This window comes from Neopelma chrysocephalum, unplaced genomic scaffold (assembly GCF_003984885.1).
Source record: "Neopelma chrysocephalum unplaced genomic scaffold, ASM398488v2 Primary Assembly neopelma1_76, whole genome shotgun sequence".
Lineage (NCBI taxonomy): Eukaryota > Metazoa > Chordata > Aves > Passeriformes > Pipridae > Neopelma > Neopelma chrysocephalum.
This window is the reverse complement of record NW_020897737.1, coordinates 4,009,287-4,036,000: the sequence shown is the minus strand read 5'-3', so window position 1 is coordinate 4,036,000 and position 26,714 is coordinate 4,009,287. Positions and strand designations below refer to the sequence as shown.

The 26,714-nt window shown below is 40.9% G+C and overlaps 1 protein-coding gene across 6 annotated transcripts in view; it reads right to left on the bottom strand.

Moving 5' to 3' along the window:
* CNKSR2 (connector enhancer of kinase suppressor of Ras 2) overlaps window positions 1–21,800 on the bottom strand; it is a 209,964-nt gene extending 188,164 nt beyond the window's left edge. For all 6 annotated transcript variants that reach the window (XM_027689124.1, XM_027689125.1, XM_027689119.1 and 3 more), the window contains exon 1: window positions 21,413–21,800. In XM_027689124.1, coding sequence (XP_027544925.1) covers window positions 21,413–21,476 — 64 coding nt within the window. In that variant the 5' untranslated portion in view covers window positions 21,477–21,800. The remainder of the gene's footprint in view (window positions 1–21,412) is intronic.
* Window positions 21,801–26,714: the final 4,914 nt, after the last annotated feature.

Genomic DNA, 26,714 nt, shown 5'->3' with positions numbered 1-26,714 from the left:
TTCTAGGACAGTACTTTTCAACAAGCAAACAAACTCCAAATTTTAGGATGAAAACTATGAGCAGAAGGAGATTCTGGAGAATTTTGACTGGAGTGGTTTTGCAATATACTGCTCCATCACCTCAGGCAGTCTTTCCTGCAGCCAAATAATAGGGCTCCTCCCTGAAGGCCACTGCCTTCTACCCAGTTGTCCTGTTTTCAGCTCAACCTGCAGCTTTCCCATCTGCAGCCCACTGGACAAAACAAGTAGTATGCTTTCTGCACAGCAACAAGAAATTAGATGGCAACATCTGAGCACCACTGATGCAATCCTTAATAAATAAAAAAATTTAACACTGCTTATAATACCCTGGCATGATACTCTGCCTGTAAGGCTATATGGCCAACTTGTGGTTACCATCCGATAAGAAAATCTTAATTACAGGCAAGATTTTTGCAAGAACCACAATCACCATATTCAGCAGATGGGTATGGAGATTTTGTTAGGATTCCTGTTTGGAGAACCCATCTTACCACCAAGCTAGAGGCTGCACAAAGACCAGGTAAGTTTTACCTATATCAGCATCATTTCCATTTATTCCTTTCCCAGGAATACCACCAGCAAAAATTTTCCTCAGTGCATCCGTTAGTCCACCAGCCCAACCACTCCCTCTCTTCTTTATCTTCTCCTCATACTCTTTGCACCTAAACAGGAATGGGAAAAACATTTTATTCTAGCATCCATTTTTCATCCTTCTCTCCCTGCATAGCTCCAAAGTCAGTATCTCCTGCAGCACGCAGCTTTCCTAAGTGGCAGCAGGTTGACAAGAGCCTCAAAGATTCAGTTGCTGCATAAGAGCTGTGGCTAACATCAGCAAACCACCCAGAAAGGGTGTTACCAGTTTCACCCCACTGCTGTTACTTGAAAAATCTGTGACTAGCAACAGAGGTATCAAAAGCATCTTTCAAATAGCAAGCTAGCAACGTATTGTGCTAGAACCGGAAAGAAAATTATGTTTGTTCTACATAGAAATTCAAACTCTGAGCAGCCTGTAGGGATCCTCCCTCCTTAACAACAGAACTGCACCTCCACCATTTGCAGAGAATTATATAAGCCAGTCTTTGTCAGACAGAGAAGTGCTTTGACCTCCAAGCATTCAACAGGGGATCCTGTTAATGAAATACTTTTAACCCACATCATTCAGGTAGGGAACAATTCACTAAAGTGACTCACAAAGTCTGAGCACCACATTGGGTGGTTGGGCCCATCTTCTCTTACACAACTTGACACTTCAGTCATATGTTAAGCTCTGAAGCATCTGTTCCATAATAAACTGTTATATGCTTGCCAAGAACCTAAGCACTGTGTTTTTGGATGAGTACTGCTAAGTTGCAACCATAATTTAATACTCATCTGACATTGATGGTGACCCAACATTTAATGGAGCTTAATGCTCTTCTGATGCCACTGATTAAATTACTGCTCAGTAGCCCAGTTTCATAATCTACAATATGCAAGGAAGCAAGACAGATATACAGGCACTGTCTCCTCTCACATCAGTGAATCAGTTTAATGGCAGGGAAAAGTTCCCTAATTGAAGTTATAGGTAAGTACACTACAGTGCATCATTTGTCAACACAGAATCTTTTTCAGATGTTTTAAGGTAATTATATTATTATGAAAAAGCAAAGCATGAATTATTCCCAAGCACAAGGGGAAAATATGGGTAAAACCTTGACCCAGCATGTGCAATGACTTCATAACGTCCTGAGCACTGTCCAGGAAACTCAGTCCTCTGGCCAACAGGAGTTTCTATTCATTTTCTCCCCACTAGGTTGTTTAACAGTTTGGTCACCGCTTAGACACAGCTGTGCAAACAATCTTTCAGTGTTTGGCCTGATGCTATTGAATTCCACCCCAAACTGTCTCTCCTCTTCTTTCTGCACATAGGATGAGGAAGGCTAATTTGGACACAGAGGATTAGAGGCTTTCACAGCCCAACTTAAATCATTAGATCCTTAAATTTTTGAAATAATTTTACCAAGTAAATTAGCAAGTTTAAATGTATACATAAGACAGCTGGTAACAACAGCACTTTCTAAATCCTCTCAAAGTCTATTCCCATCTTGAGAAAAAAACCACTCTGTGAATGCCTAGATATTTTAAAACAATTAGAAGCAATTAAACAAACACAATGAGAAAAAAATGTTTTAAAAATGCCTTGTATGAGAACAACTAGAAAAAGTTTATGAGGCTACAGGCATAAAAAACAACAAAAGCTTTTTTTAGCTTCCCAGAAAGTAAATGTTTCATCCCAGATAAAACAAAGGAACCATGTCAGTACACAAGCACTTTTACAGGACTATTCATTATTACATTATTTTCACAGCTACTGGTAACCCAAAAACATATCACCCTCAATAAAGTAACTAAGGAACAACTATGTGCAAATCGAATGCTAGTACAAATTAAAGCAGGAGAAATAAAAAAGTAAAAGTTAGAAAATCCCCAGAGTAAGCTCTCCAAGGTATATGTACCACAGCTACATTGTATTTCTCAAATATGGGCCTCATTTCTGAGGCCATCCACAATTTTAACTTTAAGCCTGTGAATACTCCTACCAAAACTACAGCAGATCACAGTAATGTTTTATGTAAGCATGCTTGCACATCTTCTCAGGTGATGAAGCTTTAGTTCTAGCAGAAAGTTGTGGAACTAGTCATGTCCTTTCAGCTGTCAGCAGGAAGAGAATAAATAATTTCACTGATATTATGGAAGGTACAAACATCAGACTAAGTATGTCCTTTACAGTCTCTCTCAGAAAGTAACATTATTAACTTAGAATACTGTGGGAAATCTCAAAAGTATTAGCACTTGCAGATATTTTTTAAAAAGCTTTCTCATTAAACACACATTATTAGACTGTGTTACTATATAGAATATATTCCAAAATTAATTCTGATACAATTTTATACAACCATAGGGCCTACTGCCTTCTTCCTTCATTTTAGCTTTAATACTGGCAAAATAACTCAATTCTAACTTTTTATGAATTTGGTCTTCAAGAATTTTCCATGTTATGCATGAGAAAAAAAAATCAGCAAATGTTTTGAACATTCAGTAGCTGATCAAATTTCAAAGATTTAATCTCTGCATAGAATCTCAAAACCTAATATACTGTCCACAGGAAGAAGCTTTCCAGCCCAAACCTGCACTGAAATCTCAAGAATCAGGGTCCCAGATGTCTCCTTCTGAGGTGCTCGTAACACGTTAGGGTTTCTGAGACCTTCAGACACTTTGCCAAGGATAAAAATATTTTTAGGACTCTACAAGCTGTGAAGTATATACAATCCTTCTTTCCTTTTGCAAAGAAACATTTTCTATATTGTCAAGCTCACAAAATATTTAATTCTAGTAATTACTGACCTTTTTTTGTTTGCATCTTACTTTTCAATTTCACCATCCCCACTGTTTACCACCAAAGTTACACTTCAGTCAGATCTGCAGAGGTTGTTTTTCCTGTACGAAAGAAGCTAAGCTCCGGAGAGAAGGAGAAGATTTTCTTCTGCAAACCCAGTCCTCAACACTCAGCATTCTCTAAATGCCAATAGGAAAATTTACCCCATTGGCATGCAGGAAAAACATAGCAAGGGATTGTTTTTTGTGGTCAGGTTTTCACAGAAAACTTTATCATTCCATATTTATAGGAAAAAATGTCTATTTTTCCTCCATCTCAGTTCTTCCCAAGACCTTTGACTGTGGGAGTCATCACCTGCAGTCCACTGTCTTTCTCCACAGGGGGCTGAAGAAAGGAGAAAAAAGTATGTCCCAGCCCAGTGCCAACTCATCAGTACAAGCAGAAACAGCACCCACAAGTCACCTCTCTCTCCTCCACAAATTCCCTGTAAAACACCGCTATTCCTCCCCTGTTCATGCCTAAAAGTGCACATACTTTGAGTCTCTCACTGCAAAGGGACTGCAAAAGACTTCTCCTGACACAGCTTGGGGCATGTCTTGCCCATCCAGAAGAGCAAAGAGAAGGATAAGGGTTGATTAGTAAAGTTTCACTGGTATTTTCCGTGCAATTCCCTTCAGAGCTCCATGGAACATACTATTAAAAATGGGTGTTTATTTTTAATCTTTCACATATTCTGTACTTCTACAATACGAGTGGTTACGTGAAAATTATTTTGATTAAATTCTGATTTTGGGCAAAGGAACAGATCTTGATTTAAGAAAAAGGTCCTACAATTATGCACCCCCGAAGGAATGAGCTGTTTTATTTTACTGTTATTTCGAACCTTTTGAATATCAGGCTGAAAACATGGTAAAAGACTGTGCTTCAGTATTTTGAGGATTTCTGAGGCCTATAAATTTTCCTTTAATCTATAATTGAGAGACCTCCTTTTCAAACTTAGTCAGAAATCTATTCCAAATAGCTTTTTTAATAGCTAACTAGTACTAGGGAAGAAAAAAGCAATTCCATGAGTGTGTCACCGTTAACAGACCCAATGTTCTATCACGCCTATATTTCATTAAATAGCAGACCTTTAGAAGATGAGAAATCAGTAGTTTCAATCACAAGTAAAAGTTCTACCTTTGCACCACACACTAAAAATGCCCAAACATTTGGAGGGAGTAAAAGGGCATCTTCCAGGCTTCTACGTGACATGTAGAATTATTATGTTACTATTTCAAGAGTTTAAAAACATTATTTCAGGGAGAAGAATATGTAGTTTCCTTAGGCCAGTAATCTCAATGTTTGAAATTGCTGCATCCCAAGTAAAACTGTTAAAGTACAATTTTCACTTAATTACAATTTTTTTAGAAGCATTGCACTAGTGACTACTGCTAACAAGAAAAGACATGGTGATTAAACGTTTCATGTCCTTTAATAGCTATACTGAAGTGTTAATGAGTGTTCAAAACATGACAGAACTGTCAATTGTTACAGAGCTTCTCACTGCACAGTAGAGCGATGAATAAACTTGATTCTTTTGCTTTGCTTTAATCAGAACCAGAACATCGCAGACCTGGTAGTTTAAGTGCTGGTGACACAGAGTTACTCTTTATAGGACTCTCTTCCACCTGTCTTTCCAGGTGTCTCTGCTCATGCCTAACCACTGACAAGGCTTTCTCATTTCCTCCTGGTCTGCACAGTCCACACTTTTGTACAAGGGCAGCCACCAATTTCAAAAACCTACCTCTAATTAAAACCACAATATTAACATCACCACCACCACCCTACCCGTGCCTTCTACAGATTAACCAACCTGCAAGAAATTTCTTTGTTAACTGTGAGACTTTACTGCGCCCTTTCTTTGGATGCAGGCCTGTCTCGTGCCAAGCAATTTCACCCCCCGTGAGCGCAACAATAATCCATGAATGCTGCAGGGAGGCATAGGGCCATGGCAAGAGATGCCCCCACCCCAGCCCACTGGTGGCTCTGCACCAGAGCCACCACCAGCAGTGACCCTGCTACACACACCTTGCTCGCACATCAGCAGCTCGGTGCCCACACCAGTAACCGCCAAAGCGAGAGCCAGGAAGACCTTCTTTTAATCCCTCTACCAAGAGTATAAAAGCATCTCCACCTGCTCTTCCCTGCAATCTGCCTTTGGCCTATGGTAAATGCCATAAGCATTTGTCATCATAATTTACCATTAGGAAATAAAACAAGAAAATTGGTGTATAGTTTATGCAAGACATGTCACATTAGTTATTTTAGTTTTCTGTAATTTCTATGTCATGCTGCTTTTCCTACCAGTCTTGATCTCTTAATATCATCCTTTCTTTCATGCAAACTCAGAAATAGAAATGGCTTAGTCTCAAACTGTAAGATAATGTCATTTCAAATTTTCCTTAAGAAAGTTCATAAATACCCATTAAAACGTTCCTTTAAAAGCCATCCCAAATACTGGTGCAAATAAAAGCTAGAACTTACCAGAATGTCAGCATTTACTCTCACTACTAATAATGAGTACTCTTGAGGACCTCAACTGATATTTTGACCATCTTTTAACACATGAACATACTGTACAGACTTACCAAATGATCTGGTACACATCTCTTTATGGCACTTCTAAAAATCCTTGAAGTCCTATTATGACCAGACACACAACTGGTGACTTACTGGGCAGTGTATACTGAAGCCCCACCAGCCTTTGGCATAAACAGGATGCAGATTCAGCCCACAGCCACTTCAACACCATGCACCAGTGTTTTCAAAGCTCTAAAATTTCTCATAGAGCTTCCAGGTACACCAACAGTTTTGGTGGTATATTTGTTTATTTTTCACCAGCACAAACTTGTTTTCCAGTATCTCACTTAACAATGTAACAAAAATATGTGCTGTGCAAGATCAAAGTAGACCTATAGGTTATACCAGGCAGGAATTTTACACCAAAGAATTTCCTATTGCTCAAAGTCATTTAATCAGATAATCTATATAAACCAAAAAATTTGCAGTACTTTTTTTTCTTTTTCTGTCTATTCAAACATTGTTCCTCTCTTTCTATGCATGACAAGCTAGGTTATACAGGGTCTACATTTGACAGAGCCTAAGACAAGAGGTATCCATTCAGTTGGGTTCCAGCACCAGGCCTCTTCCAAAACACCGCATTACTAATTATAAGAACTCTCTCCTCCCCTGTATTAAGTCAGAGTAATGGTGAACCAGATGGCAAATTGCAGCAGCTTCCACTGCTCAACCAGAAGTGTGAGCAAGTATCATTGGGTTACCGGATCTCTCCTTCCAAATAATATGTGTGATTATTCACTTCACCTTGTCTGGGGCCATTCAGGCTGTAACCTCCTCTTACTTAGGGTGCCTACTTAAGTCTTTCCAATCCCTTCTTTTTGTGGCAGGTGGAGGGGTTGGCCTTCATTTTTAAGATTCTTGTATTTGCAAAAAGAATCCAACTTGTTCAGTCAACAAGATGCTGAATAGAAACATCATTTGTGAAATTTTAAGCTACTAATAATGACTTTTTTCCTTTTGAATGTGCTACAGAATCTGCAGCAACATGACCACCAAAGAGTTTGTTAAGTGACTGCTTCACATCTGGGACAAAAGTTAATGGGGTTGTTAATCCTCAGTCCACCCCACAGCTTTTAGCACAAGAAAAAGATAGGAGGAAAAGCATGGTTTGTTTAGAGAGTGGTTCCACCTTAACAGCTGATGCAGTTTCTCAGGAGGGTGAAGTTCCTGAGACATCCAGGTCTCAAATCAGGAGTGACAGCCAGCACAGTAGCATTCAAGTCCCACCTGTGCACACTTGGATTTGTATGGAAGAAATTAAAGCATTGCAATGAGGAAGCATTGCACTGGAAAAACAAGGCCTCAAATAAATTGAAGGATATCAACCAATACTGAGTGCCTAAGAAAGAATAGACAATTCTGCCTCTTCAGTAAAAAAGGTATTTTTTTTCTTTTAAAAAGGTTACTAGAAAACACAGTGCTGTAACAATTTCTTTATTTAAAGCTTTAACTTCATTCCCAAGCTTCATGTATCAAAGGTCACTCAGCTTAGTCTCACCGTAAGGCAGAGGCATTCACACACACAGAACAAACTGTATCTTATGAAGCTAAAGAAGACTGAAAATGTTTTCTGTGTTAATGATTAACAATTGTATTTGCTGATATATAAAATGCCTTAATGCCTCATTATTTCTAAGTTATACAAGACAGTAGCATCCTACAAAACCAACATCACCAAAAATGAATCTGTCAAAGTGCAAACAATTTCTGCCTACCAAACAGGATACACAGCAAGTAATATAACAGAGTGGTTTTAATTAGCTGGGCACATAAAGCTGTTACAAGACAAATTTCTTTCATTAAAAAAGGCAGACAGTCAGTTAGAGATGCTTCAGTGCGCTTAAACTAAAGATGACATAAGGCACTTAACCTTCTCCCTCCTCTGTAATGAGGAGGAGCCAAAGGACTTGGGATAGAGCAAGGGATGAGCAGCCCATTCTTCTGCTACTGCAATACTGGTTAGTCCCCAGGAATGCCAACAATACCAGGGGTCTAGGAGCACAGGGAAAAGAAATCAGCAGCATAAAGAACCATTTTCTGTTATTTTGTTCTGACACTTGGGATAAGAATTTCTTACAAAATGAAAGGTAGGGTATTTAAGGCCCTCCAGCATTGAGCTCAAATATTCTGTGTGTTAGGCAAAACTGGTAGTGTGGTACCCACAGCAAGATGCTGTTACTTAGCATAACAGCCACTTAGTTTCAACATCAGATGCTACATGTTTTTGCTACTTTGTAAGCACCCGTGTATTACTAAATAGGAGGAATTTTGTTCATTCCATGTTTGGTTTTGTTTTTCTTTTATTAATCTTAGTGAAACACCTGCTCATTAGCAAAAACCATTTCTCTTTCCTAGGATTACATCTCATACCACATGGCTCCTGAGTCAAGCACTTATTTTATACATGCAATTTCAAAAATGTTAATAATATTACTTTTAAAAAACGAAAAAAAAAGAATTTAATGTAAAACAAAAGTGAATAAGAATATGCGTGTATGCATAGTACGCCTGTTTTCTCCTCTCCACTTTAATTACTCTGCTTTCCACATTTGCATTCCAACATACTGTTCCCTTTTCCCCCCTTGTTCTGGGCTGAAGGTGCACCCCAAAGAAGGGCTACACCAGCTCCTTCTTCTCCCACAAGTGCCAGGGGCCACATCAGAAAAAAAATCACTAAAAAACCCACTGCACATATTATTAGCAGAGAAGTTTGTCTGCCCAGGCCCACAGAGAGACTCACGCTCTTAAAGACAGAAATTAGAAGCCTGAATTTAAGATCAGTTATCAAAATCTTTCGGGGCATGACTGTGAGCAGTTTTGTCTGATCAAATTAGAATGGAAACAGAGCCATCCTTGTCTCCAAATCCTGTTCTTGCCAATGCCACCCTGGGCACACCAGCCCCATGCAAACACACACCAGCCAGGATGCTCGAGGCATTTCAGAGAACAGGTAACCTTATGTTTCAAGCCCTTGCTCCCAGGAGTATTGAAAGATTCTGGATAAAATGAAGAACAAAATATAGAGAGTCCTGAAAGCAAAGCTGGGAATCCAAGACTCCTCTTTGCAGACAAATGGAGATTCACTGGACAGCAGTTTCTTATTTTTAATGTGGTTTTGTGAACAGAGATTACAAGATATTGCATGAGTGTTGGATTTTTCCCCTTCAGTTCGAAACAAGTCATTGTTCTGGGATGGGAAACTGGTTTCTGAAAAGACAAACATCCTTTCTTGTTTGTTTCATTAAACTGGTAAAAAAAATTTAATTCAAATGGATCCACTGGAGAAAAACAATTGATATTTATGTGCTGTTGCCACTTTGCACTTATTACAGGGGCTAATGTTTTGCAAGACACATCTTTAAACCTTACTAAGCTTATTATTTACTATCTCCTGACAAGCATGACTTCATTTCATGAACTGGCACACGTCCCATTGTGAGAATCTAATCTTTAATAACATATCCTAATTACATATGCACATTTAATGCTAAAAAAATAGCTAAATCCAAAAATGAAATAAAACCCACTCATTTGACTAAACAAAGCAATTGGATTAGAGTGCACAGAGCAAACTTAAACAAAGTCACATATGCCACAGCAAAAGAGTCATTAAGGGACGGGGAAAAAAAGTGTAAAAAAACCCCCAAAACCAAACAGGCAGACAACTCTTTATAGCTGACTGTATCTGACCTCTCTGAACTCCCAGATAGTTTACTCCTGATCTGCCATATGATATTAACTTTAAAAGTAGCACATTTAAGAACTCAACAAAAGTTGAAGTCAGTTGTTCTTAGGGTACTTAATTATAAACAAGAATGGTGTGTTCTTCAACAGAAGCTACAAGGATTTAGTGTTCTCAACACTGCTGGCAGAATTTTACCATTAAACTATTTGATTTATCATTTTGTGCTGTTCCACAGTGACAAAAAAATTCCTAAAATAGTGAGCCTTAAACAAACAAAAAAATGATCTCTTTAGATTTAAATACCAAATCATGCTACCACAAAGATATTTCTATTTATTTGCCCACTTCTGAATTACTGTGATCTGGAAGACATTTTCCTTCTAAGTAGTAGAGTTGTAACATTTGACATTACTGAAATGCTTTGAACTCAAAAACTTTGAGCTACAACATGACCTGCTACAACACTTTCAAAGATTCTATCAAAAGAAAAGTAAATTAGATACATTTGTAATTTTAGAAACAATTTTACTATTGATTGAAACTAAATCCTAACACACATCAATCTTTTCCTTCAGAGATGTCATTGTAATTCCTTCTGGAAGTGAATTTTGATTTAGCAAGATTTATCAAAACTGTATTCTGGAGGAAACTCCCTATAGTATTTGAGAGCACTAAATAAGAGGTTAAGGGCTTAAAATTTACAGTGCTAATTCTTAGGGTAAATACAAGTTAATTACCTTGTAAGAGGTAGACCACATTGCTGAACACCAACAAAGCAAGGAAATCTAATTAAATGATAATATTACAATTCCTAGATGTTATTTAATTCTGCCTATAGTTGAATTAAGTTCATATACATTCATTTGAAGAGTTACGAGCATGTTCATTTTTCCTTTGGATTAAAATGTCACAATTCCCACCACTGCCTACAATATATTGTCAAATGAAAAACAAATGTTTTGTAAGGTAAAGATTTTTTAAATATTTTTTTAATAAGGGACATCAGCAAAGTTTGTATTCAACTTTACCTTCTTTTGAACTAGAAAATTTGCTCAGACCTGAAGACGTGAAAAACATAGAGGACACACTACTTTGCACTCAAGCCTCTGTCCCACAGTCACAGCATTCAGCTGCCCAGGCAGCAACCTACAGCACATCACTGCACCCTGCTTTGGAAGGCAATGGTGTCAGGAGGACACGTGAAACCCTACAATCTGGTAACACCACCAGAGGCAGACACTAATTGCCCAGTCTGTTCAGGTTTACTCATTCATAACTCATTAGCATTAGTTTCGTCCAGTTCATAATTGGATAGCTCAGCAAGGCTTACAGTGAGCTGAGGGACAACACACAAGATGGAAGAGAGAAACAAGATCATGCCCAAATAAGTAACAGAAAAGGAACTTATTGTCCAAGACAGATCAAGTAAAGTATCGATGAGCTCCTTGTAAATTAACTTCGCAAACTTTTAATAACTGAAAATAACCTTTAGCCTTCTGCAACAAATTTAACCTTTTGTTCATCTAATGAGTCCTACATAGTCCAGGGGTGATTTTTGTCTTGTTTGTTTTTCCAAAGACCTTGGGTTGGTAAAGTGTTAAGACCATTTTGAAATACTGATGTTTCCATCAAGGAGATGGTGGAAGAGGCTGGTGTCAGACTCTTTTTGGTGGTGCTCAGTGATAGGATGAGGAGCAATGGCCATAAACTAAAACACAAGAAGTGTTCCTCAACATGAGGAAGAACTTCTTTACATAGAGGGTGGCAGAGCACTGGAACAGGTTGCCCAGGGAGGTTGTGGAATTTCCCTCTCTGGAGACATTCAAAACCCACCTGGACATGCTCCTGTGCCACCTGCTCTAGGAGATCCTGCCTTGGCAGTGGGGTTGGACTGGATGATCTCCAGAGGTTCCTTCCAACCCTAACAATTCTCTGATTCTGTAAGATAACTAGCACTCCTCATTAGCACTGCCATTACTCTTCAGCTGTATTACTCAAGTCAGGGTAGTTATCAAGAACATGAAATCCTTTATTAAAAAAAAAAAAAAGGAAAAACAACAAAAGAAAACCAACTCCCCCCCCAAAAAAACCCAAAAACCACACACACACGCCCCAACAAACCATACAAGAAAACATGGTAATCTTAGGAATACAGACATTTCATGATGCATATGCACCATTATATTTTCTACAGTGCGAATAGTAGCTTTATCATAACTCATGCAGGCATTCAAATGCTCTGTCAGTTGTGAAATTTGCTAAAGCAGACATTTAAAACATTCCTTTGAAGGCTACGAACTACCCAGTCCTTTTAAAAAATTAGTTTATTTGCTCTCAGGGAGTTCTGTCATAGACCTAACTGTCTTATTTTTCTAATGATAAACTATCCTCTTCCCTTCAAACGTTCAGATTGACACTTGCATGGAAATTTTTTATGTGCAATGATTACACTTCCAGGCTGAACCTCTGTTTCTCAAATCCACATGCAGAGCATGACAAATTATTCACACCACACTGTGCTCTTGGACTCAGTTATCAGGACTCCAGAAATATGCTTTTGACCACAGACTGCATTAAATAGCTAAGATCCAGATGGTTTAAAACATACAATAAAATAATGGCTAAAGTAACAAAAACTACACCCGCTTTTGAAGTCCAGTACCCAACACTGAAATTACTGATTGCTGGTATTTTCAAGAGGACTCGTGGGGTAAAAACAATCAAGACTATATCAAAAAACATAAACAGAAATTTAAGAAACATTAAGCCTCCACATTCTAGGTTAAACTAACATATGGTTTTATTTGAAAATATTGAAGACCACAATATTTGAAAAGGGCAATTAACACCCCTCTGAAAAACAGTAATGACCACTTCATCACCCTGCATTTACAGAAAGTTTTGGAAATAAGTAGAAGTGGACTACCAAAATAAAAAACCACTAACACATTTCTTTTGCGGTTTTTTTCATATTAGCTCTAATAAAATAAAGTCTACTGAAAAGAGCCATACTTGACTCTGAAGTGAAATGGAGGCAAAGGGCACACAGTTCTATCCATGATGATAAAGCAACAATAAACAAGACATGAAGATGTCAGTCAATGCTGAAAACTCAAGAAGGTGCTTTTTGGATATTTCACCAAAAAGTCTCCAGTCACACTTCACTCAGACAAAGTGAGAAGAAAATTGTTACTTGTTTGGTGTTTAAAAGGTGTACACAAAGCAGGACAAGTGCAGATTCACAACAGTTGACTGTACACATCCCAAGTTATTTTTTTAGAGAGCAACTTCTACTTTGTGTTCAACAGATCCCTCCACCAATATGACTTGAAAATCTTAAACAAAAAAAGGACAGGAACAACACTGCACCTTGCAAATCAAAATATCAGCTGTGTGAAAGCAACCAACAAAACTACAAAGCAATTAAAGAAAGGCAGGCATATGTCAGTAATGGATATCAACAAGGGGAATCCTGTTACAAAGATTTTAATTATTAACATGAAACTTAATTAGGGTGCTAGAGCTAAGTCTCCCACTATGATGAAGAATGCCAGTGAGCCTTCAGCGACCACACCCGGTCAAGATTTCAGGTTGACATCTCACTGAAAAGTCTCTTGTCATTCCCATGAAGGGTTTCAATGTTGACTCAGGGGGAAGAATGCCATCTACTGAATTACTCAGACAACACTGGCACGTCCCACCTATATTTGCCTGGTCTCAATATGCAGAGAAAGGTTTTCTTCACCTTCTTATTGACATGAAGATTATCAGGACAGAAAGGAAAGAAAGAAAGAAGGGAGACCAGGGAAACAGTATCTATTTTAAAATAGGTCATTTATAGCTGTAACTATTGGCAACTGGTGGATTTGGCTAAACTAAAAATAAATTCCACACTTTAACAGAAACAGTAATATTATAAACTGCTTTACGGCCGACAATCATCCCTGTGGGAGGCAAGAGCCCTTTAGAGGTGACTGAGCTCAGCTGCATACATGGGTATGCTCATACTTTCAAATACAAGAGGACCAAGGAGGAAGTCCCAGCATTATCCCCGCTCAGGCACAACCTTAGCTCCCAACCCAACACTCTTCAGACCGTTTTGGCCAGCTCACACAGGAAGGTTTCATTCCACTAGTGGTGCTAGACCACGTGGCACAGGCATTGCAGCACAGCATTCCCAAAGTACAATTCAGCATTACCAAATAAAGACCCCATTCCACTTCAATCTATGGATGCTTGATGCTGATGCAAGTCCTAAACCATTTATTTTAAAAGCTACTTGAACCTTCATTTTAAAGGCTCAATTAATATTTACCAGCTTTTTTTCCCCTCTTCTTCACACAACAGAAAAGGTATAATACAAAAGTACAGCACTTTGCATTTGACTATATTAAAATAATACACTTCAGCTGAATATAGTTTAATTAAGGCCTACTCTGGTACACTCCTATATTAATTAACAGTTTACTTGGAAATTCCCACCATATGGTACTGTAGCAGATGTTAATCATGTAAGGCCAAACACTTTGAAATTACAGTTGTAGGCACTTCATCTGAGGTACCAAAAGCTCTAAATTTCTACTTAAAGGATAAACTGGAAATGCCAAGCACCCAACATGATCACATCCACAGCTATTATCTCACAGATAATATTATCTGGCATATAAGCAGCACAAAATGGGCTAGATTTTTTAAGCCTCCAGTGCACTAAAATGACTTGCTATAGACAATACACAACTCCCTTTGCAAAAGAAAAATGCCTGCATTAGAAAGCCCAAGGAAAAATGTTTCCTCTATTACCTATCTAACCCCATACACAGCAAGGGCAAAATGTGCATATGAGTGGACGCTCATTCAGCATTCCAGATCTTCAGTGCACCAGAGTAGTGGATGTGTCTTCCAGACTTTTGTATCCTATAACTTCAGGAAAGGAGCATTATGAGGAACAGCAGATGCTTTCTCTTGTACAGTCAGCTATTTTAAATCTAAGAGCAAATGTCCTGCTAGGTCCAACAGTCCCACAACAAGAAATTAAAAGTTCCTTGCTAGTGCCACAAGCAGGTTCATATGGCAGATGATTTCTTCTGCATTTTGACTGTAATATGAGCCTAATATTGGGCTCCAAATTTTCAACTGGAAAAAAACTAATTCATCTGTTTCCTTACTTCATCTTTTTGGAGAAAGCACATGCATTTGAAAAGCTGAGAGAGATCAGTGAAGAAAATATGGTTATTTCAGGATTTCCCAACATAGCCCTTACAGCCTGGATTTTTTAATAAGGTATTTGGGAACCCTTATCCTAGAGTATTTGTCTTGATAATCATTCAGCTTCTAAACTGAAGGTTTAAAGTATGCATTAAGTAAATTATTTAAGCAATAACTGTGATAGTAGCACAGTTTTATTTGGAGCTAGAAATCGGAAGTTGTTATCCTGCTGAAGGTGTTTGCTATAGGTGATCCTCAAACAGTTACAATTTAATGAGGATATGGTAACTTCTTGAAAAAAAAAAACAACCAACCAGCAGTTACATAGAATGGAAACCTTGAGGAATGAGCTCTCTCTTTCTCCTGGTTGCACACCTTTGAATACAAGCCTTTATACAGAGAAATTTCTCAGGAAACATTTTTTCCCTATTACTCTGGAAACTGGTAACAAATATTACTACTTGGCTCCAGGAAATACAGTACAGTCAAATGCTACAGTAACTTTACTGAAGTTAAATGGCTATCTACACTTCTAAGGATTAGATAGTAAGGCTAGACCATTTGCCAGTTTGGGTTTTAGAATAAAACTGCCTGGTTTATTATTGTTGGAGTGCCAGAAGACAACTACTTGCAAAGATTCTAAAAATACATCTGTATATATATTTCAAACATCTCATCTGAAAAGTGAGCTGGTTTATATTGCTGCCTTGCAAAACCGTTGACACCCATATACCAGAAAAGGCATTTGTAAACTGCTTGGTTTAATACTGCAGTGTGCAAATAAATCTGAATAAGATCAAAATACAAAGCTTTGCCGAACTGTTGCAAAAAACCACTTGAGAAAACATATTGTGAGGCCATATTTAAACCAACAGATGTTTCAGAAACAGAACAATATGTTCACACAAAATAAAGGTGTAAACGGGCAGTGCTAAAAGAGTTTCACAACTAAGCACGTCAATTTCAGTAGCGACTGAGATCACCTCATCTAGGAAAGCTCCTTCCTAAAAAGATCATAAATTTAGAAATGAATTCTCATGTTATGCTTAAAATTTGGCTGCATGAATTATTTGCAGAGTGGCTGCTTATGTAACATCGCCTTTGCTATGGCAACACCCGGCTGTTAGGCTTTGACACATTCCAGTTGCAACTGCAGTTTCATTTTGTGCTGATAAACAATGGCAGGAGAGGTTTTCTAATCACAAACTGAGATGCTCTAAAACACATCACCGTGACTGATGTGGTGGCCACTGATATTGCTAAAACTCCTGATGTCAGAAGGGCAAGCAAAAAGTGAGACTCACAGGAAAAATAAACAAACTACAGAGAGAGATCTCCCAACACCACTTTCGATACAGTTTTAAAACTGCAGTCCTTAGAACTAAAGTTTGGAATAGCCCTCTTTGTACAAACTCTCCTCTCCAAAAAGTCGCCCAATTTGTCTTACTGAAAGTCTTGTTACTTTCTTACAAAGAAAAAAGTGTTTTAATGCTGACAAATTGTAGAACACCTGATCTATTCAACATATGGCACTTAGCAATGACTATTCAAGTTGATGACTATTCTGAAGCTCATCAGTCACCTACACACACTTGACAAGAAATGAAAGTTTCAGAATCCAAGCGTTTTTCATACTCTTAAATATCCAGCTTTTGTTCCCCTGAGACAGCTCAGCCTTTTCCGTATTATTTCTAATAGTCACAATTTTTAAGGGCCCTGCCAAAATCAATATGAAGAGAAGTAGCATAAAAAAAGAACCTTTAACTGATAGACTATTAGAAAAAAAACAAAAAAAAGATGGACAAAATTGAAATCCCTAACTGAGGTACATACATATGTGGAAGCATTCACCCTCTCTACCATAATGTAGGTGCTCATAGGCCTTTGTAGCACTGTAGTCCATCCTACACTCCAGAAAAAGCTCCCTTCTAACCTCAGTCCATATCAGTCTTCTTCAGAGAAAGCCAAGGCCAAAAATCAGGTAGGTTTGATAGTAACCCTGAATACAGGAGTCACTCTTACTGTTTTTAAGACCTAAACCCATTTGCTAGATCCCAACGCTGCAAGAGAATTTGTGACTTCACTGACGAGCTTCCCCGTTGCTAACTAATGGTTCAGGAGCTGTGACAGAACCGAGGTGCTGCTACAGCAGTCCTAGGGCTCTGCACATGCACAAACAGGAGTAAAAGGATCCCCATGGCAACATTTTTTTTTTAAATCATTATTAAGTATTGGAGTATTTAGTTTCAGAGCATTCCCACAGTATTTCTTGATGAATAACACATAATTCCCATTACACCAAGTGGAGCACAGTTGCTGGCAGTGCACAATGACTGTGCAAACTCACATGCTACTGAAAACGGACATGAACTTCAGCACATGAAGAGCAGACAGGAACTCAGTTCTCAAACCCATGCGGTATTCAATCATCCAAATGGGGAGCTTTTGCACTCTGCTTTCACTTTGCTAGTACATTCATGTTTCTCCTTCTCTTCCCCTAGTCCTTCTAAATATTTACATCCTTCTAAATGCTGGTAGAGTAGACTTTATAGAGGCAAAAAGCCCCCACTTCTTAGCATTAGAAGCCTTTAAGAGCAGTTCTATGCCTTAGATGTCAGCTTCTTGAGTATGACTACCATTAAAACTGTTTAAGCTATATGAGCTTAGTATAAACTCTATGAGCTGTCATTCAGCAAACAAAAAATAAATATTTAAGCTTTGTTAGATACAGATGGATTGCCTTTTGGAACAGATTCTGCCACTGAGAAATTGATACTGAATTAAAACTAAAATATTGTTAAAAGTAGCAAGTCCTTCTCAAAATACAGCCATTATAAATAACCTCAGACCAAAGAAGTTAAATTAGGAGACTCAGTTAAAAGCATCCTAATGTTTAGTAAGCAATTGCATGTCTTTGAGTCTTCTCAGAGCCTCAGAAATCTAAAACACATCTGACATGTTCCCTTCCTGAGTCAGTGAAAGCCATGATGTTCGACGAAGCTTGTCTATGCAATGTGGCAGTGGAATCCACACGTGCCCTCCAAAGGGGAGGCAGAGGAGGTGATTGACACACTTTCAGGCACTGATCCATACAGGACCTTTAAAATTAGTACTAAATGTATGAAAATAATACATGGTTTGAATCAATTTAAATATTCATTTTATCCTCCACATACAATATGCCATCCTGGAGAGATGAGCTAATCCATCTACTCTTTTTCCAGCTCTGTGGCAGTTAATCTTCTGTCTGTGGGTTCACAAACTCATATGCTGACATAGGCTCCCCTCACTTTGTCCTTTTCATTTTAACTGGTTCTTTGGTCCTCAACTCCTTACTGTATACATATTCACAGTCAAAATTTGGGTAGTTGTTTATTTCCATAACCAATTCCAGGTACAGTTCTGTATCTCAGCAGCATTGGAGTTAGGCCATTAAAAGGGTCCACACACCAACTGTGTATATCAAGGAATTAAAAACCGAGAAGATACTGGAGAAACTGCATTTATTCCATGAATACCCATAGTCTTGAGAGTGTTCTTTATTCAGCCATCCAGCCCAGAGCTTGGCACTTTCCTCTATCCCTTCTGAGTGGAAATATTTTGCCTGTCTTCATTTCTCACATCTTGTAATACTAGGCCCAATGCTTTATCACTACTCTGAACAAAATGCCACTGAGGTAATGGCTCTTTGGACTAAATAAAGAATTCCAGACGGGGCCTTTTATTGCAAACGTTCAGGTCATACCAACAAGACCATCACAAAAACACTGAGAGCAATAAAATCTAAAGTGTTTCATTTCCTTACTTTCAGATAACTGTAAACAATGTTAAACGGTAGGATTTTCCTTTTTCAGGAAAGATTTTGCTTTGAACATTGAAATCTATTTTGAGGAATGCTCTTTACAGAGCTGCTCCAAGCAGGCATATGACATAGCAGGGCACTTACTTCAAGGAAGAGGTTAAAACCGAGTTGAACATCTATAATTCTGTTTAATAACCTCGGTAAGTCAGCAAAATATTCTTGCATCTTGAAGTTTAATGTAATTTATGCAAAGCAGACTTGACTGCCCCCAATGCAAAGACCTCTAATACAGTCCCTCCAAAGTTCTCATGACAGAGACACAGTCATGTTTTGCTCATCAAGCTGTCTAGGGTACCTCTTAAAACACAAATAAACTATTTTTGAGACTTTCAGAAATGTAATTTGCTGGAGACAATGCATTTAAAGCAGCAGAAGAACATCTTTTCATGCAGATTTCAATAGCAATGTTTGCAAACGATAAGTGAGAAAAACAAAGTTGTTGCAGCAAGGACCACCTGCCCTTATTCACTACCACCCTTACTCCAAACTCAGCAATGCATGATCCATCAGGCAGGAGCAGACCTGCCCACAGCTGCTGGTCACTTTAATTCCAAGCTCAAGTTCTGAAACTAGAGGGGCTATCTAAGTGGTTTTCATCCAACAGTGCTAGTGAGAGGCAGGTGCTTTATCTCTTTGCACAACCTAAATCAAGGTTCATCTACACAGATATCAAATGAAGAAATGAAAGCTTGAAGCAACATATATGTGTCGCCCAGTAAAAGTGAAAGTACCCCGGACAAACAATTGAGCACTCACACCAAAATAAAGAGGTTAAACACTAAAAAGCAACCTTCGTAATCCAGAAAGAAAGCACGACTACAATAACTCCTTTTTTTTTTTTGTAAAGTTCACATGATTGATTATTTTTAAAAGATCTACAGGTCTCAGCGTTAGTCACAGGTTTCTAACCACAAACCCTTATCCAGCCACCCGATTTTTAATATTATCATTTAGTCAGCCTGTTCTTTTAAAATTACTCATTTTATATTGATGTAATACAAAAGCAGAGTATGCAATGCACTTCACCTGTCATTTATAAAAAGTATTTAATGTATTGCATTTTTGAAGTGTTTAAAAAATGCATTATCTGCAAATTCATTATTTTTTATGCATTCCCAAAACATGGGGAAGGTATCTCAGACATTGATTAGGAAAAAGTTCTATGTAATCTTTTTTTCCTTTTTCCATAGGTAAAAATGTTGGAAGCTAAATAGCTGTAAAAAAATGTTTTGAAGTTGAAAAGGGTTTGCTTTTAACACTGACCATCTATAGCTCCTTCAAGTTTTTTATTAATATTTACTAATTTCTTAGGATATGAAGCATCACATCATTCTTTATTATTATTATTATTATTATTCTGTGGATTGAAAATGCTTCAGAAACAGCAAAACTATGTATGTTGAATACAATTGTAACATAACAGCTATAAATGCCAGGATCAAATAACTGAAAACATATGCTATATGCCTGAAATTTTAAGGATGATGAAACTGTCATTTTAGTAGCACGCAGCATGTTATAAAGAACTCCCACAATGTAGCAGTTGTTCAAAAGTTGTACCCATCCGGTCATTCTATCTTTATAAAAAGATATATAATACTAGATGGTATTTTATTCAAAACACAGCTGCAGCCTAACTTAAAGGTAATAATAATAATAATAATAATAAATAAATAAATAAATAAACAAAAAAACAAAAACAACCACCCCCTCCCCCCCCAAAAAAGACCCTTTTAAATTACAGCATTAAAGCCATGTCGGTGCACGCAGAATAAAAGAACAGCATTTCCAGAAAGTCCAAATTTTATTCTTATCAGACTTTATTTGGGGGGAGGACAGGTGAGAGAGCGGGAGGAGTGGAGCAGGGGTACAATCATGCTCAGCCCAGAGGACTCTTCCGTGCTCCCTTCAATCAGAGATCTCGAAATGTTGCCCCCGGGATGGAGACGGGATGGGGACCCATCGAAGCGCGGTGCCCCGGCCGGAGGGGGCTCTGGGCGCCCTTCTCCCGACAAGGCAGTTCCATGGCAGCGGGGGCGGAGGGGGCGGGAGCCCCAGCATCCCTGAGGGCGCAGACCGACCCTTCGGCCCCGCCGCCTGCGGAGCCCCCCCGCCCTTCCCCATCGCGGGGAGATCCTGCAGCCGCGTCCCTCCCGTGTCCCCTCCGCTGTCCCCTCGCACTGGCGAGCGCCGCACGTTCGGCTGAACTTTCATTTGCGAGTTATTTCGCGCCGCACCCGGCGGGAGCAGCCGGACACGCTCCTCGCGTCCCCCGCCGCTGCGGGGGCGGCTCCATCGCCACACCGGGGTCGCCGCGCGGGAGCGCACCGGGCTTCTCCGGGCACGGCATCGCCCCCGGCCCCCTACCCGGCTTCATGGGACGCCCAGGGTCGCCGGCCGCCCCACGGGGAGGGAGGTAGCGCGGCCCCCGGCCCCCTCGCCCCGGCCCCCGGCCCCCTCGCCCCGGCCCCGGCCGCCTCCCGCCTCCCTTCCCAAACCCAGCCAAAGCGTGGGGGAAGCCGGCGGTGCCGGGAGGCGGGATCCCGGCGCGGGGGAAGCCGCGGAGCTCCCCGCACCTGCGGGGCGGGGGTTGGGGGGGTGATGGGAGAGGGCACCGCGCAGCCCCGGAGCCGCTCCTCACCTTTCATCCAGTCGACGACCTGGCTTGGCGACCACTTACTGACGGGCTCCATGATGAGGGCCATGGGCGGCTCGGGGGCGCGGGGCTCGGGCGGCCGCCGCTCTCCGGGCTCGGGGCGAGGCTTGTGCGGGGCGGAGGGACCGCGCTGCCCGGGACCCCGGCGGCGGCGGCGGGAGGAGAGAGCCGCTATATCCCCGGTTGCCTCCGCTCCGCTCGCTCGCTCGCCGTCTCTGTGCCTCTCTGGGGATTTCAGTTCATGTTGCCGGCTCGGCGGGGAGGGGGAGGAGGAGGAGGAGGAGGAAGGGGGAGGAGAGGGCGGCACGCTCCGACGCCTCCCGCCCCCGCGGACCCGCGGGCAGCGGCGGCGGCTGCTGGCCCCGCTGAGAGGTCGGTCCCCGGGCGGCGGCGGAGCGGCGAGCGGGGCTCTGGGTCCGAGACCGAGCTGCCGGCTCCGGTGCCCGGCGGCTCCCGCGGCTTCTCCGCGGCTCCGGCTGCCGCTGCCGCGCCGGTGTCTTTTTCTCCTGGCGGAAATGACGAGGCGGCTCCTGCCACCCGAAAATATTTCCAAGTGAAATGGGAAGCGACACCCGACGGCCGCCCGGGGCGGGGGAGCTGGGGGGAGCGGGGATGACTCGCAAGGTGCCGCGGCCGGCGGGAGGGGGGTCTGGGGCGGCGGCAGAGCCGAGCACCTGCTCCCGGCGGGCCGGGGCAGCGGGGGTGCCTGCGGGGGAGCGCAGCCAGCGGCACCGAGCTGGCGCTCGGGGTGTGGGTTTGTTGGATTTCATTTTCCCTGGAAAAAAGCATCGCTGCGTGGGCAGTGAAAGTAATTTTTTTTTTTTTTTTGAGAGCGAGAGAGAAGCTCGGCTGTAAAACGGCGATGACGGACGGTGTCGCCGGGCTCCCCGAGGGAGCCGTGCTGGTGGGCACCGCTGGGGTAGCGGCCGGGGTCTGCGGGGAGGGAGAGCAGAGGAGCAACACCTTGAGAGAAACTGCACCTTGTTTTGCCCGCCTCACGCCGAAGGTGCGGTAACGGGGCAAACTGGAGCGAAGTCAACCAGCAGAATGGAGGTAGGACTTAGGCAACGTCAGTACGGAGAGAGCAGGTGCTCCTCTGCCCTGCCTGTCCCGTGGGTTCCACCACCAAGGTACGGTGGCTGCAGGTGTGAAAATCCACCATCCCTGCAGCTGGAGCTGTTCATCTTCTCATTCTGTCTCCCTAGGCTGCATCTTCTTGGAGGCTAACCCAAGAAGGCAATTCCCACAGGCCCTGTGCCACAGTGTCTTTTTGTAGGAGCCCCTCTCAAGCACAGAAAATTCCTCCTAAGATGGCCATGGCACTCTTTTCAGGCACCCTTCCTAGGAGCCTCTGCTCTCAGGAGGTGGCATCTTCCCCCTGGAACTCCATGCAGTAGATAAATAGTGCTAAAGGGTGTTTTCCTGCTAGTTAGTTGGCCAGTGCACAGCCCTGCCTGCATTTGCATTCACGCTGCTTCTCCTGCCAAGGCTTAGGCAATGACCATCGAGATGTTCCCTCTGATGGTGTTGACTGCTGAACGCCAGCTGCTGACACTGACATTTAATATGTGAGGAAAAAAGAGGATTCCCTCACCCCTGAAGTGGTAACAGCAAAGGAATCAGTTCCTTTGCACAGTATGGACAGTGAGAGAAGCTCTCCCACTTCAGTGTGTGAGGCTGAAGTAGTAGTGATGAGGGCCAGTAAGGCACACATAGGGCTGGTAACATCTGTCCCTGGAGACCCAGGAAGAGTCTCCCTACCAGTGTTAGGTAGACTTGACCCTCACTTTAAAGGATGTACTTATCTTTGAGCAGAATCTTCCTTTTACTGAAAACTGGGCCTTACACATTGTAATTTTCCTTGAATTTGGCACTAGACTCATGTCTCCTGTGCCACATTCCTACTAACACACTCAGGAGGCCATCTGCTTCTAAAGAGGTTGTGTTACCTAAAGCCACCAAAACAACAAGCCTCACTTGCAAATTAAAGCTGACTTTTTCCTTGTGAAAGGTTTGAAAGGTATGCAGAATCCTTACATACTGGGTTATTGTTGTTGAAAGAGCTTGTCACAATTTTAATTAGAGACCAGTAGTTTGAAAGATTTAGAAGTGTAAATACCCAAAATCAGACTGAAGTTTGGCATATAATTTATAGCAGCATTGTGTAATTCTCATTGTGCTGAAAAGTGCTTCATAGGTGAGGACAGGGGAAGTTAGTTTTCAGTATATGTGTATGAAGTTCTACAGTTCATAATTATCCATACAGCTATAGCTTGCCAAGGTAATTTGTAGCTTAAGCAAGTTTTTCAGTAAAGCATGACCCAGTGACCCAGTACTGTCCCCATGGTTAGTATCTATTACTTTTATAGCCCCTTTATAGTGGTTTTATCAAATTATGGAATGGTAAAAGGGAGTTTGCTCCTCCACTTCAGTAAACAGATGAAGTGCTGACCAGGGGATCTAATTACCTTTATTGTTCTCATAGAGCATAACCATCTCATAAATACTGGGATAAATCCCACTGTTTTACTCAGATCTTGTTTCAATCTCACTGAATAACATTGGCTTGGCTACAGCAGAGAGGACTTGGCTCTTTATGAGTGACGATAATGTTATCCAGCCACAGTATTTAACTTGATGACCTATTACAGCAATGAATTCTATAGTCAGGACATGTGTTACATAAAAGTATTTTTTTTTAATTTGTTCTAAATTTATTGCTGCCTGATTTTATTATTGTTCTCTCTTTCTAGGGTAAGAAGTCAAAAGGAGAGCTGAATGACTTTTTATGCTGACCTTCTTAAACTATTAAGTGTCTCAACCAAAATGCCTTAACCAAAGTTTTTTGGCTGTTTTCATCTTTTAGTTTAGTGGCCTTCATTTTGCTGTCACACTTGTATGAGTCAGACCTTTTATGTAAAGCGTATGGGACAGGCTTCTGCGGAGACGCTGAACTACAGAATTATGTATTAACTCATCTTTTAGAATGACTCCGATCCCTACAGCACATTGAAAATTACTGTGTTTAATAATATATCTAAATATACATGTTGTTGTTTGGAAAGTCTCAATTTATTAAGTAGTAAATGTAAAAGTAAGTACACGGTAAAATTCAATATTGAAAGGAAAATAAAAAGAACAGGATTGAGTTTGCAGCTGAAGTGCAAACCAGAGGCCAGCAGTATAGACCATATATCTGCTTAAATATCCATTCTCTGAGCATCCACGGATATGGATGGACAGCTCCAGCAAATAAGTTTGAGCATACACACCTCCCAGATCAGCACCTCAGACTGCATGCTCAGAGAAGATACTGCTTTTCTGTCACGGTACATTGTCAAAAATACCCTCCCTAGAGTTCAACTGGCAGTCATAGCTGCTACAGCAATACAGATTGAAAATAAGACTAGTAAATCGTTCAAGTCAGTCTAATAATGTGCTTTTTGTGTCTATTTGATCAATAGGACAACTTCTGAAGTAGACCACTGCTCATCCTGAATAAAAGTGGCAGTTAGATCCAGGCTCTAACACTGGGAGGTTGAATGGGCATTTGCTTTATATATATGAAGCCAGACTCTACAGTAAGTACCAGTGATGAGTTACAAGCATGACTGTGGGTTCCCCAGAAACTTCATGGACTTTTTGCTAGGATCTCTGGAAAACATACAAGATGCTTAGAAATGACAACTTGAAATCTTGCCCTGAAGTTAGGAAAAGGAATTTAGCTCTCGAAAGATGTTGTTTCTGGTGCTGGATATTAAAACCGATTCTTTGGATGGAAGTGAGATGAAAACAAGTGGAGACAAATTAACAGGAACTAAAACTGAGATCTAATAAAAAAAATTGGAGTAAAAAAAAAGAATCAACAAGCAAACAAAGTGAAAAAAGCTAATACTTTCTTCAAGTTAATAAAACTCGTTTGTCTTTTGATAGCAAATAAACTGATTTTTACAAAGGAGGTTCTATTCGATAAGAATCGAGCTTTTCCATTGGTATTAGCTCATGCTACAAATATCTGCTTTGGATGCCATATCTGTATTACTAGAAAGTATTTTATTCCACAGCTTGTGGCAACATGTAAAACAAGTTGCTGCTCTCCTTGAGTTAAGACACTCATTCGTCCCTTTTCTGATAGGACTGCCATCTGTCCTCTGTTCCCCAGAGCCTTTTTGCCTTCAGAGTGGTGTCTGAGCTGATGCCTCGTCAGTGCAAGGATTGCTGTCCCTGCCAGGGCTGGTGTCTTCCAAGGGAAAGGGGAAATAACGTGGAGTGGGAGGGAAATAACAAATTATCTTGGTGACAGGGGGCCATGGGCAAGCAAAGGAGAAAGCGGAGGGTTCATGATCAGAGGTACAGTAAGGTAGTAAGCCCCTGGGGAGGGTAGAGACTGGCCAGATTAGGAAAGTTCAAAGTAGCAAAGGGGCTCAGATGGAGTCGGAGACCCAAGCTGATTTAGACTGGGGTCTAAATCTGACCAGTTGTCCCTGGCACTGGAGCAGTGGGGAGGTGTGAAGGCCTGGGAAGGAGCTCCCTCCCAGCTGAGAAGAGCAGGCTTGTGCCTTGTGGGGGTTGCATGGCCCAGCACTCCACTGGCAGCTGGCTGCTACTCCATGTCTATGGGCAGCCTCTACCCACACAACAAAGAGGCCAGAAAAGCAATAACCCTCCATCAACTTAAGGCGTACATTGGGATCTTGCTGCTCCCTCATTTCTCACCATTTACCTTCAACCTCCTTGAAAGCACAAGTCTTTTAAAACAGTGTTTCAAATGCAAATATCCAGCCCGTAAAGTATATGCCTTACATCCCCAATAGTTTATTTTGACATATATGGGGGTGGGGGGTGTTGTGCAATTGATATTGTTTTGTATAATCAGAAATAGAAATCATAATCCCCCAAAGATGTATAATAATTTAAATTATTCAGAACTCAATTAAGGCTATTAAGAGATTAGAAGTTAGATTAAAGGTGGCTAATTGGTAAAAATTCAAGGACTTCAAACACCTTTTGTAATACAAAGGCTCTTAAAAATGAACAGGCTGAGAATTTCCTCAGGAAATTCCTATCATTTTAATTAGGTTTCTTCATTTAAAATAAGAAAAGAAACCACTCTATACACAGTTTGAGTCCCACTGCCTCTCTCAGACAGTGGACTCAAGTAATTGCCTGCTGAGACCTCCTCCTTCCCCAGGTTTTGGGGGACATGCAAAGGTTTAATAGGTTTTGACAATCAGAAGGGACCACCCCAACCATCTGACATGTTCTCCTGCATTGATGGCTGCCAAAG